We start from the raw sequence: 12,520 nt of genomic DNA on the forward strand, positions 1-12,520 counted from the left end.
ACACTTGGATGCTTAGAAACAATTGCACTATGCATAACTTTTCAATTTATAACCTCTTTACTACTAACTCTGTTCCCAACACGTTCCACAATCATTATCTACAAAAACCACTGAATGTACCTTCAGAATTATATTAGTGTATGACCACACAGTTCTGAGGGACATAATAAATACTGAGTTGTGTGAAAGTGAAATTGCAGGGTGAAATTTGCTAGAGATTTAGGTGAAATATGTGTACAAATATGTGATATGTGCATACGTGGGTGAAGCCACAGCCAGAAAGCTCTTTCTAACCCATGAAATGATCTCAGTCAAACTTGGTACGCATGTCACTTACTATCAGGAGATAAATACTGTGGGCTTAAGAACCACTAACCTCCTATTGGGTGGGAGTGATGGGACAGAGAAGGGTGGGGGAAGAGGAGACAGGCAAGTAGAAGATTGGAGTAAATGCGTACCTGGACAACATTGGGTACTCAGCTAGTGTAAACATAAAACAACCGCCACAATTCAGCAAAATTTTCAATCTTAACATGTACATTGTCAAACAGTAAGCTGATAAAAAGGTAAAAATTTCTCCCTTTTTTTACAACTTCAGTTTTCAGCTCTTTGAGCACAGCACAGCAATTCAGTGAGTCCCCAACAATTGTTTAAGTCCTTCATTACTTCAGTAAATTTTCTTGCTGATAAAACTTTTTAGATCCATCCTACATGACAAGATTATGAGCAGTACAGTGCACAAACATAGTTAAGATTCTTCTTTGCATATTCATGACTTAAATCCTTAGAATTAGCCAGAAACATTTGATGCCCCATTGTAATACTGGCCTTTGAGTTTTAAGGGTGCAGGATTAAAATACCGTTTATGAGATTAAACAAGATATCTGCTGAAATACTATCTGCAGAAATACCTTTGAGACAAACAGAGACTTGCACAGTTTGGAACATGCCATAAGTTTCATTCAATAAAACCGAAAAAATTCTGCAATGCTAACCTGACTTTGGTCAAGACATGCTTTCTTATAAGCTCACACTCAGATCAGAGCTGAAGCTGGATGTTTGTTCATCTGTTTTTTGGTACCCAATCAGCTGCATAGAGGAGTGAAATGATGACAGGGTCAAGGCGAGATAGATTTTCCAGGTCTCTTTTGTTGGAGACAGTATAGAAAGACTCAGATGTTAGACTGAGGAGGTAGATATGGAGATGATAGGAGAAATGAGCTTTTGCTGCCTTTTTTTTTTTTTTTATTGCTGCTTCACATGTGAACAAGAGCACAGACATTGAATTATAAAAACATAGATGAGGCTTGCTAGATTCTCCAATCAGAAACCTGAACAAATGGCCAAACCGGCCTATAACTTTATTCGAAGATTCAGATATATACAGTAATCTATGGAACTAAAGAGCATGAACCATGGAAATGCCACATTATATTGTTCTAATGCTACCCTTATGTTCAAGTGCTTGTCACAGTGTAAGTGACATACAGACAGACATAGGTACACGTAGACAAAAGTATGATGGAAATTAGTAACCCTAGCTAAGAGGTACTTATATGCAAGCTTTGCGAGTCCTTAGTGCACAAAGTTAATCGAGTTTGACTGCTCGCTTAGCATCTGCTGTAGGTTCGTCCTTCCAAGACAGCTGTCCCATTATCTCTTCTATGCTTATGGATGATATATAACTGCATCGCTTTTTACCCCCCATTCTTAGTCAGTGCACGTGAAATCAGTGGTTTTTCAATGCATGTGACTTCTCAATGGATTGACGAAAGCGGCTTACACTCTGCACCTCTACCTAAGTTACAAGGCTTACAGCTAATATTCATTCTTAGATGATTTTTCTCTTTTTTTCTGGCAACCTATCGCACTTTTTGTAACCCAGATTTTAATTCTGCCACATCACGTACTTGAGCCTTTAAAACATCAGAAGTTTGAATTTTCATTGTCATTTTGGATTCTCGTACCAGAAGACCATGTCTCACCAGTGTCTTTAACGTGCTGAATATTTCCAATAACCCTTTTTGATTATCCACCATTTGTTTCAATTGAAATGACAATATCAGTTGAATGACTTTAGTAGTTTCAACATTTTGGAATGCTTCAGTGTAATTAATAGTAAAAGAACTTGTTGCATGATCTTTATCCTCTGTGCTTCATGTTTCCTGTTTGAAAATCCATTGTCAAGCCAAACATTCCTCGATTTTATGGCCTGTTGGTCAGAACTGGCTATTAACTTTCACTCACACACTTTGGTAAAGATTTGAAAAATTCCATTTATTCGTTTGTCGAAGACAGCAAACTGTTATTAAAATCACTATAATGCTTTTTGTAAACAACAGGAATTTAAACTACATGCATTGGAGTGTAAAAATATAAAAGCACGTATTTGGATTTACAGTGTAGGTCTTAGTTTTGTGTAAATAAAAATAATATTTACACTTCAAAATTATTGGAATTTCTTTTAAAAACAGAAAAGGCTCTGTGATTTTAAAGTACACTCAGGATTTTCACAGGTGGCTATATCAACATGTTCATCACTAAACAACAATAGTCCTAGATTCTCGTCCCTATTCTGCTGCCTAATTGCTTCAAGTATGCTCTCCTCAATTTTTCTCTTGTTTGTCACCGCAAATCTGTCCATGTCTGTTGTGAATGCTTTTACAATGAAAGGGAAACTTGAGATATAACACTGTTCAGCCTTTTGTAGACAGTCTCTTCCAGAATGAATGTTCTCTCTGTAGTGGAGTGTGCACTGGTCTGACACTTCCTGGGAAATTAAAACTATGTGCCAGTCTGGGACTTCAGCCTCGGGCATTTGCCTTCTGCAGGCAAGTACTGTACCAACTGAGCTACCCTAGCATAACTTACAACCTGTCCTCACAGTTTTTCTTGTGCCAGTACCTCATCTTGTACCTTCCAGTTTTCACATAAGGTTTCCTATAAATTCTGCTTGACTAGTACTCATGGAAGAAATACTATTGAGGAGATACTGCTTAGCCACAGCCTGGGGGACTGTTTCCTGAACAGGCTGTTGCCAAGCCATATCTCCACAATATTGTTTCTTCTAGCAGTTCTAACTGGGCAAGATTCACAGGAGAATTTCTGTGAAGTTTGGAAGGTAGGAAGGTAGAAGGTAGGAGTAAAGCTGGGGGGAGGGGGGGGGGGGGTCACCATGAGCCATTCTTGGGTAACTCAGTCAGTAGAACACTTCTGAGTCTTGATCTGATACACAGTTTTAATCTGCCTGGAAGTTCCAGTTACTTACTTTCTTATATTATTCTTCACTCACTCGGATGCATTTCACTTGGTGATAAAGTATGAATATCTCAGAAAGACAAATGTTTACTGATATTCTTATGCTAAAAGTTCACTGAAAATCGACTAGCCATGGCTACAGAAAAAAAGTGTCCGATGAAAAATTATTTTGCTAATTTTATTTATATTATAAAATTGGTAGGCAATGTGTCTTTAATAAACGCGTAATAATATGAAAAGCTACTTTTACTGCTAGCGTGTTTGCTGTTTGTCACCAGTAGATGCTCAGTTAAAACCTCAGTCATATACTGTCTGACAAAAAAAGTTAAGCATGTAGAATGGGAGAATAAAAGGAAATGAAACCTGATGGGTGATAGGGTATGTGATATTATTTCAATGATTACAAAATTGATTCAAATTTACAAAGAACTTCACAGTAGGAGCCCACTGACCACTATGGCATTTACCCCACTGGCCTGAATGCACGCACTGACCCGGTTCGAAAGGGTGTCATAAAACCATTGTATCCTCGTCTGAAGAAAGTTGGCCTGCAATTATTGTAAGTGCTCCGTGACATCCTGGATACTGGCACTCTGAAGGAGTTGACATCTGATCTGAGTATCTTGCTGGCTATGGGAGTTCCTCAGTATTACGCAGACATGTATTTCCTGTTGAAAAATGACATGATGACAGTGTCACACGAGAGGTAACACATTGAGGACTCAGGATGTTCGTGATGTCCTGCGTGCCTTTAGATTTCCCTCGATCTCTGTTAGTCATGATCTAAAATCATACTTGATGGTTCCCCACACCATAACTCCAGGAGCTACACCACTGTGCATCTCCAAAACATTGGAAGAAAGTTTCCCAGGTCGTCTCCATACTGAGAGTGTCATCATTGGTAAATCAGAACCATGATTAATTGCTAAACGTGATGCGACACCTTACATCAGTAATCCATGCCTCCTGATCACAGCACCATTCCAAATGCAGCCATTGTTCTTATAGTCTCAACTTTCACATCCTTCATACGCTGTACAAGGTCTCATAACAACACTAAACATGAACAACACACTTGCACTCTGGTGGTCATTCTAAAAGTAGCAGAAAATTGCAACTTTTATCATTTACATTCACGCTGTTGGAGTGAATGTGCACCCCAACTATATCTTCTGGTTGTTTCACCTTTTTGTCTGGCTGTGTCTATTTTCATAAATGCTTGTTTTCATACACTGGGAGAACTGTGGTGGAGCTGGCGTCTTTATCAGAACTGCTATACCTCATGATGATTAGCAGCCATCTCATCACTTGAGTAATTTGGACCGTAGCATTCCCAAATGTGGGGTACCAGCTAAACCAGTATGTTAGGTTAGTAAAGTCACGACACATTTGTGATGCTGCTGCCCCACTTTGGAATGGCAGCTCTCCCAAAGAGGAAACTACTATTGTCCAACATGTTGGAGTGAATGGGTTTCTACTTGTATCTGTAAGAGCAGCTTTTTAAAAGTAGGAGAGATGTCACTCTAAAACATAAGTATGCCATTGTAAATACAATTAGCATATCTACTCCACAAACATTCTCTCAGTATATATTATGTTTACTCAAATCCATAGTAGGTATTTTACCCACTCTAAATTTTTTGAGTGGGTGCAAGAACCTACTACATCCATACCAGCCATCGTATCTGCACATATTATTAATTATTCAGAAATATTTTCTTGGTATGTCTTAGCAACCTGAGGATGAAACGTTTGAAGAGGAACCTGATACTGATATTCACATGATATTGCCAACCAATCTCAAGGGGCAGTCCAGAATCCAAAATGAGTTTGAAGTGCTCAAGTGGCTGGGGAAAGGAGCATTTGGTGATGTACTGAAGGTAATAAAAATCATTGAACATAAGCAAGAAGAATAAGAAAGTGCATAAATCATTTTCCCATTGTTTAGTTCAGGCACATTGTTCTTGTAGGACTTTTTTGTTTCCTGCCTTGATGTTAATGTAAAGATTTAACATATATTCACATGAAGTCTACCTCTCTTGCAACTTGCCCTTTTTTTGGTGTCATTATACTTCACCTTCCACAAGTTCCTAGGTTATGAAAGTTTTTAAAATGTTCATTTAGTCTGTCAGTGTTGGATGTTACAGTCATGAGACTTTCTTCTTTGACATCCATTTACAATGAATTACTGTAGTAAATATCAGTAGACTGAATACCATGCTTATATTTATTGTGCCCCTGCGAGGGGGAGGGGGGGAGGTGGATTTTTAAGTTTCTGGATTCACAGAGAAAGAATGAAGTCAAAGGTTGAACATCCTTGTGCATCCACCCTCCATCTTCTCCCTCTGGCTAGTGCACTTTTTACATTGTTATTGTAGCTTTTCTAGGCTATTAAAAAAAGAAATTGTGTCATAAATGGTCAGACCAGCTCTCAGTAGCATTTTTTATATCCTCATTGTTCTTGAAATGAGAACTCTTGGGGTGTTTCTTCTGGTTAAGGAGGTTGTCCAAAGAAGTCACATCATTAGTTGATGGCAACATGAGGATGTTTGATTTGGCAGCCACGGTGTGGGGCATGTGCAAGTGTGCTTTGTCTCACAATGAGAGGTTCCCTCTGGTCAGCTTTCCATGTATTTTGTCTTAAATTCCTGCCTCACCTGGTCAAGGAAGTTGGGATAATACTCTCAGGTTATACGTCAGCCAGAGATAGGCAGACCACCATCAGGAAACAGGTACCATGACTGTTTTGTCTGATGTCAAGGTGCAGAGTTTCTTTGGATGTGGAGACCCACTGTCATGCAATTCTTGTGATTGTTCCTTAGTTTTTGGGATCAGGTTTCATCTTCAGTTAGTAACTCAGCCAAACAGACATTTTTACCCCAGAGCGGACCCAAAACGCTCTTGACTATCTTCACTTGTGCTTTCTCTTCATTATTAAAACATTTCAGCATCCACTTCACTTCCTCCTCTTTAGGTTATTGTTAATAAAGAAGCTAACACAGCCCTAGAATATGTCCAGTATCTCACTGTATTATTCATGTTTATTTACTGATCCTTATCATTTGGCTTGCCGGCCGGAGTGGCCGTGCGGTTCTGGGCGCGACAGTCTGGAACCGAGTGACCGCTACGGTCGCAGGTTCGAATCCTGCCTCGGGCATGGATGTGTGTGATGTCCTTAGGTTAGTTAGGTTTAATTAGTTCTAAGTTCTAGGCGACTGATGACCTCAGAAGTTAAGTCGCATAGTGCTCAGAGCCATTTGAACCATTTGAACCAATTGGCTTGTGGATAGTATTACTTGTCGCTGGTCTGTTGATGATGTGGGCTGCCCATGTTGATCGGTAGTGAAAAGCCCAATCTTGAAATTAGACTCTTTTGGTGTTAACAGTGTTGTAGGAAGAACATGTCTCCCTTGGGATGTGTGACATCTCAGTGTGGAAGTCCTTGGCAGATTTTTCTTGGATTAACAAAAACTGCATGTTGATCTGTAACTCCACAACAAAAACTTTGCGATCCCTTACAACTCCATGAATCTTAAATTGCCCTCTCAGACTCCATTTGAAATTAAAAATAGCTATAATAATTTAAACAAATGTTATGTTTACATAATGAGGTATCAACTGTTAATAAGGTACAAAATTCATTTTTCAATTCAAACTGCTAGGAAGTTTTTCAGCCCCCCTCCTCCCCCACACTTGTACAATGCCATTAAATGAAGTCAGTATTTTCCTCTTTGTTGGCACCATATTAACATAATGAACTTTGCTGCAACATACCTGCAGTTTTGAGATTTTCGTGTAAAATATCTAAGCTTGTGGTGTGTTTCAGTTGTATAACTTTGCCTAATTATTGTACAGTTATTCTCTATTTGTGCTTGTTGGTTGTGTTATGTTGGAGACAAAGGTATTTCAATTTTTACTTTCAATAATTACTCACATTCTTGAATGCGCATGTTCCTCATTAGTCGAATGACTATTGTCTGTCAAGTCAAAAAGGGATACTAGCATAGCTCACAGAAGAACAACTGATTTACTGACTCATATTGGTACATCAATTAAACAAGTCTCTGATACAGATTCGAAGGGAAGTGATCAAAATATTAGTGCATGTACCCTTCTCAGTTCAGGATCATAAATTCGTCAAGCATGCTTTTATTATTATCTTCTTTCCTTTCTCAGACCTTAGGTCTGGTTAAAAATGGAACGTGATGCGGACCTTGATCAAGCGTGACTTCCTTTTAACTGTATGGTATATGTTACATTATATTTAGGAACTTTTGGGTTATTGAACATGTATCCATAATTACGGATTTCTGTAGTTGTATATATACGTTTGGATGTAGCTGTATTGCATTGATGTACTGGTGGATATTGTGTGGTATGACTCCTGTAGTTGATAGTATAATCGGTATAATGTCAACTTTATCCTGATGCCACATGTCCTTGACTTCCTCAGCCAGTTGGATGTATTTTTCAATTTTTTCTCCTGTTTTCTTCTGTATATGTGTTGTATTGGATATGGATATTTCGATTAGTTGTGTTAATTTCTTCTTTTTATTGGTGAGTATGATGTCAGGTTTGTTCTGTGGTGGTGTTTTATCTGTTATAATGGTTCTGTTCCAGTATAATTTGTATTCATCATTCTCCAGTACATTTTGTGGTGCATACTTGTATGTGGGAACGTGTTGTTTTATTAGTTTATGTTTTATGGCAAGTTGGTGATGTATTATTTTTGCTACATTGTCATGTCTTCTGGGGTATTTTGTATTTGCTAGTATTGTACATCCACTTGTGAAGTGATCTACTGTTTCTATTTGTTGTTTGCAAAGTCTGCATTTATGTGTTGTGGCATTGGGATCTTTAATAATATGCTTGCTGTAATATCTGGTGTTTATTGTTTGATCCTGTATTGCAATCATGAATCCTTCAGTCTCGCTGTATATATTGCCTTTTCTTAGCCATGTGTTGGATGCGTCTTGATCGATGTGTGGCTGTGTTAGATGATACAGGTGCTTGCCATGTAGTGTTTTCTTTTTCAATTTACTTTCTTCGTATCTGTTGATGTTATGTGATCTAAAGGGTTGTAGAAGTGGTTATGAAATTGCAGTGGTGTAGCCGATGTATTTATATGAGTGATTGCTTTGTGTATTTTGCTAGTTTCTGCTCGTTCTAGAAAGAATTTTCTTAAATTGTCTACCTGCCCATAATGTAGGTTTTTTATGTCGATGAATCCCCTTCCTCCTTCCTTTCTGCTTAATGTGAATCTTTCTGTTGCTGAATGTATGTGATGTATTCTGTATTTGTGGCATTGTGAAGGTGTAAGTGTATTGAGTGCTTCTAGGTCTGTGTTACTCCATTTCACTACTCCAAATGAGGAGGTCAATATTGGTATAGCATAAGTATTTATAGCTTTTGTCTTGTTTCTTGCTGTCAATTCTGTTTTCAGTATTTTTGTTAGTCTTTGTCTATATTTTTCTTTTAGTTCTTCTTTAATATTTGTATTATCTATTCCTATTTTTTGTCTGTATCCTAGATATTTATAGGCATCTATTTTTTCCATCGCTTCTATGGAGTCACTGTGGTTATTCAATATGTAATCTTCTTGTTTAGTGTGTTTTCCCTTGACTATGCTATTTTTCTTACATTTGTCAGTTCCAAAAGCCATATTTATATCATTGCTGAATACTTCTGTTATCTTTAGTAATTGGTTGAGTTGTTGATTGGTTGCTGCCAGTAGTTTTAGATCATCCATGTATAGCAAATGTGTGATTTTGTGTGGGTATGTTCCAGTAATATTATATCCATAATTTGTATTATTTAGCATATTGGATAGTGGGTTCAGAGCAAGGCAGAACCAGAAAGGACTTAATGAGTCTCCTTGGTATATTCCACGCTTAATCTGTATTGGCTGTGATGTGATATTATCTGAATTTGTTTGGATATTAAGTGTGGTTTTCCAGTTTTTCATTACTATGTTTAGGAACTGTATCAATTTAGGATCTACTTTGTATATTTCCAATATCTGTAGTAACCATGAGTGGGGTACACTATCAAAAGCTTTTTGGTAATCAATGTATGCGTAGTGTAGCGGCCTTTGTTTAGTTTTAGCTTGATATGTCACCTCTGTATCTATTATCAGTTACTCTTTACATCCTCGTGCTCCTTTGCAGCAGCCTTTCTGTTCTTCATTTATAATTTTGTTCTGTGTTGTATGTGTCATTAATTTCTGTGTAATGACTGAAGTTAATATTTTGTATATTGTTGGTAGGCATGTTATGGGGCGATATTTAGCTGGGGTTGCTGTGTCTGCTTGATCTTTAGGTTTCAGATAGGTTAGTCCATGTGCAAGTGTATCAGGGAATGTGCATGGGTCTGCAATGTAACTGTTAAATAATTTAGTTAGATGTGAATGTGTTGAGGTGAACTTCTTTAGCCAGAAATTTGCTATTTTATCATTTCCAGGGGCTTTCCAATTGTGCATAGAATTAATTGCTCGGGTGACTTCATGTTGCAAAATTATCACTTCAGGCATTTGTGGTATCATCTTGTATGAGTCTGTTTCTGTTTGTATCCACTGTGCATGCCTGTTATGTTGTACCGGGTTTGACCATATGTTGCTCCAGAAGTGTTCCGTGTCTGTTATGTTTGGTGGATTGTCTATTTTAATGTGTGTGTTATCTATTGTCTGGTAAAATTTCTTTTGGTTTGTGTTGAATGTTTGGTTTTGTTTCCTTCTATTTTCACTTTTTTTTGTATCTTCTAAGTTGTTTGGCCAATGCTTGTAATTTCTGCTTCTTTTCATCTAATTGCTCTATTGCTTCTTGTTGTGAGATTTTACCTAACCTTTTTCGTTTTTTGTCTGATATTTCATTTCTTATAAATTGTGTTAGCTGTCCGATGTCTTTTCTCAGTTTTTCTATTCTGATCTGTTGGCTGTGTTGCCATGCTGGTTTTGTGGGTTTCTTCTGTGTGTTGGTTGTTTCTGATCTCAGCCTAGTGTGTATATTTAGTGTAGTGAGTGCTCCTTTATAAACCAGTAGTTGTAACTCTTCCATAGTTGTGTTTTCATTTATTTTGCTGTGTATGATTGTGTTGATAGTTTTTATTGTTGTTTCGACTTGTGGGTTATTTGGCGGTCTATGCAAGAATGGTCTAATGTCTGTATTTGTGTCCTTGTATTCTAAATATGTCAGCTGAAATTTCTCTTCTACATCTAACATGTGTGTCACTTCATGTTCTATTTGTGCTTGTTCTAGTGGCTGTCTTAAGATTTCGTTTTCCTCTGATTGTTTAATTGATGCGTGTTGGTCTTTGTTTGTTTGCTCTGGGATGTTTGAGTCCATTACTGCATTTTCTTCTTCTTCTAATTGCACATTATTTTGTTCCAGTATTTGTTGTACTTGTTGTTTGATGTTTTCTAATTCTGACTGGGGTGTCCTGTTATTTTTTATTATTACACGGATCTGATCAGCTAGTCGTCGTTCTGTTAAAAATTTTAATTCTGGGTATCTGGTAATAAATGTTGTGTATACTTGTGATCTGTATCCAGTTGTGTTGGTTCCTAGATTTGTTGCTTGGTAAAAACGGAAGATGAGGTGTCGATTAACTTCATCTGACCATCTCATCCTCTGTCTTTGTTTTCCTTCTAGGGTGGTTGCAGGTAGCATATCCTGCAAAACACCTCTATTTGGATTTAAATCATTTTCCAGTTGGCTAGCAGTGTCGTTACCATTGTGGGCGGGCATAGGGTTCAAGCGTCGTCCCCGACCATGACGGCGCTTGTCTGAGGCTTCTTTAGTTCTGTCCTGAACCAAGTAATCACACTAAAAGGGGGGTTAGCCCTATTAGTGGTTTGTTCTTTTCGTCACCTTTTATGACTGGCAGAACATTTATTATTATTATTATTATTATTATTATTATTCTCTCATAACTACAAAATGGGTCTGTGTATTGGAATATCTGTTTTATGGTAGATGTATTACTGTGTTTGGAAAGTTATAAACAAGTGAGACTTTGACAAAGTTACTTTTGTAAAACATAGTCCACATTATTATAATAGTATTTTGCTATATGTCTCTTTAATTTCTACACATTCTGCTTAGAAAAATTCCGTGTTTTCCAGGTTCGGAACAAATTGGATGGTGGTGTGTATGCTATCAAACGTATTGAATTGAATCCCAAAAATCGTCAGTTAAACCGTAAAATCACTCGAGAAGTGAAGCTGCTGTCCAGATTGAACCATGAAAATGTTGTGCGCTACTTTAATTCCTGGATTGAAAGTGCAACTATTGAACAGCCAGCAACAACAGTTAGCAGTCGGACACCTTCACCTGCTGGAACCCAATCGAGTCAGAGTAAAATGAAGGTCAGAAACTTACCTTCATAGCCAACTATAGAAATCTAATTTATTTACCAGTGAATAAGTTCTATCGGTTGTGTTTCTGCTTGCCACTAGCAGAAACAATTATTGCACATTGAAGTAGTTTCAAAAATAAAAATAGTTTTACAAAGAGAGAAAAAATTTGATGGGTTCACCCCTACTTTCAAAAATTGTAGAGTGTAGGATATTTCAAAAACTAAATCGTAGAAAATCTTACTTCTTTTATGATAGTATAGTAGTATTGTACCATTGTAACAGACACAGAGCAAATACCATTGTAACAAACACAGAGCAAATGAGCCACCTGATGACATTTTATTACTAACTAGAAATGAACAACTTCAACACTGCACCAAGGAAAAACTTTGTCATCTTCCTAGGAAAATCCAATAAGAAAGCAAATTCAGTATGGCAAGTTTGTTTTGTGTTTGGTAAGATAACAATTTAGCTTTGATTAATAGTCAGTCACAAGTTTAGTATGTTCAGTTGCATAAGAATCGGTCTACTTCCAAAGCAAAAGAACAGAGGCATAATATGAATCAGAATTTTTTTTTCTGTCTGTTTCTTATGTCTATTTCTTACCATCAGTAGTAGCCTGTCAACTATAACTGTAAATGAACAAGACATGTCTAATAGGAAAAATGGGGCGCAATGAGCCTTGTCAACACAGTAATTTTGGAACTACGTTGCATTTTGACTAAAAAGATCTTGTAAACCTTAAAGGAGCAATTGCATGTATGACATAAAAGTCACATTGGCAGATTTTGAACTATGAAAGTTTGTTAAAATTAATAAATACTTTTTTCTGTAACCACTAACAGTCACAGTTTGATCGTTAATGGAAAAATTATCAGCACCCTAATCATGATTTAGTGTGATAACACA

The 12,520-nt window shown here is 37.2% G+C and overlaps 1 protein-coding gene across 1 annotated transcript in view; it reads left to right on the plus strand.

Annotated features, from left to right (window-relative positions):
* LOC126177132 (eIF-2-alpha kinase GCN2) overlaps nucleotides 1-12,520 on the plus strand; it is a 317,728-nt gene that overhangs the window by 178,504 nt on the left and 126,704 nt on the right. Inside the window, exons 13-14 of the mRNA XM_049924405.1 lie at nucleotides 4,992-5,138; nucleotides 11,378-11,620. Of these exons, the coding sequence (XP_049780362.1) occupies nucleotides 4,992-5,138; nucleotides 11,378-11,620 (390 nt within the window). The remainder of the gene's footprint in view (nucleotides 1-4,991; nucleotides 5,139-11,377; nucleotides 11,621-12,520) is intronic.

Source organism: Schistocerca cancellata, chromosome 1, assembly GCF_023864275.1.
Source record: "Schistocerca cancellata isolate TAMUIC-IGC-003103 chromosome 1, iqSchCanc2.1, whole genome shotgun sequence".
Classification (NCBI taxonomy): domain Eukaryota; kingdom Metazoa; phylum Arthropoda; class Insecta; order Orthoptera; family Acrididae; genus Schistocerca; species Schistocerca cancellata.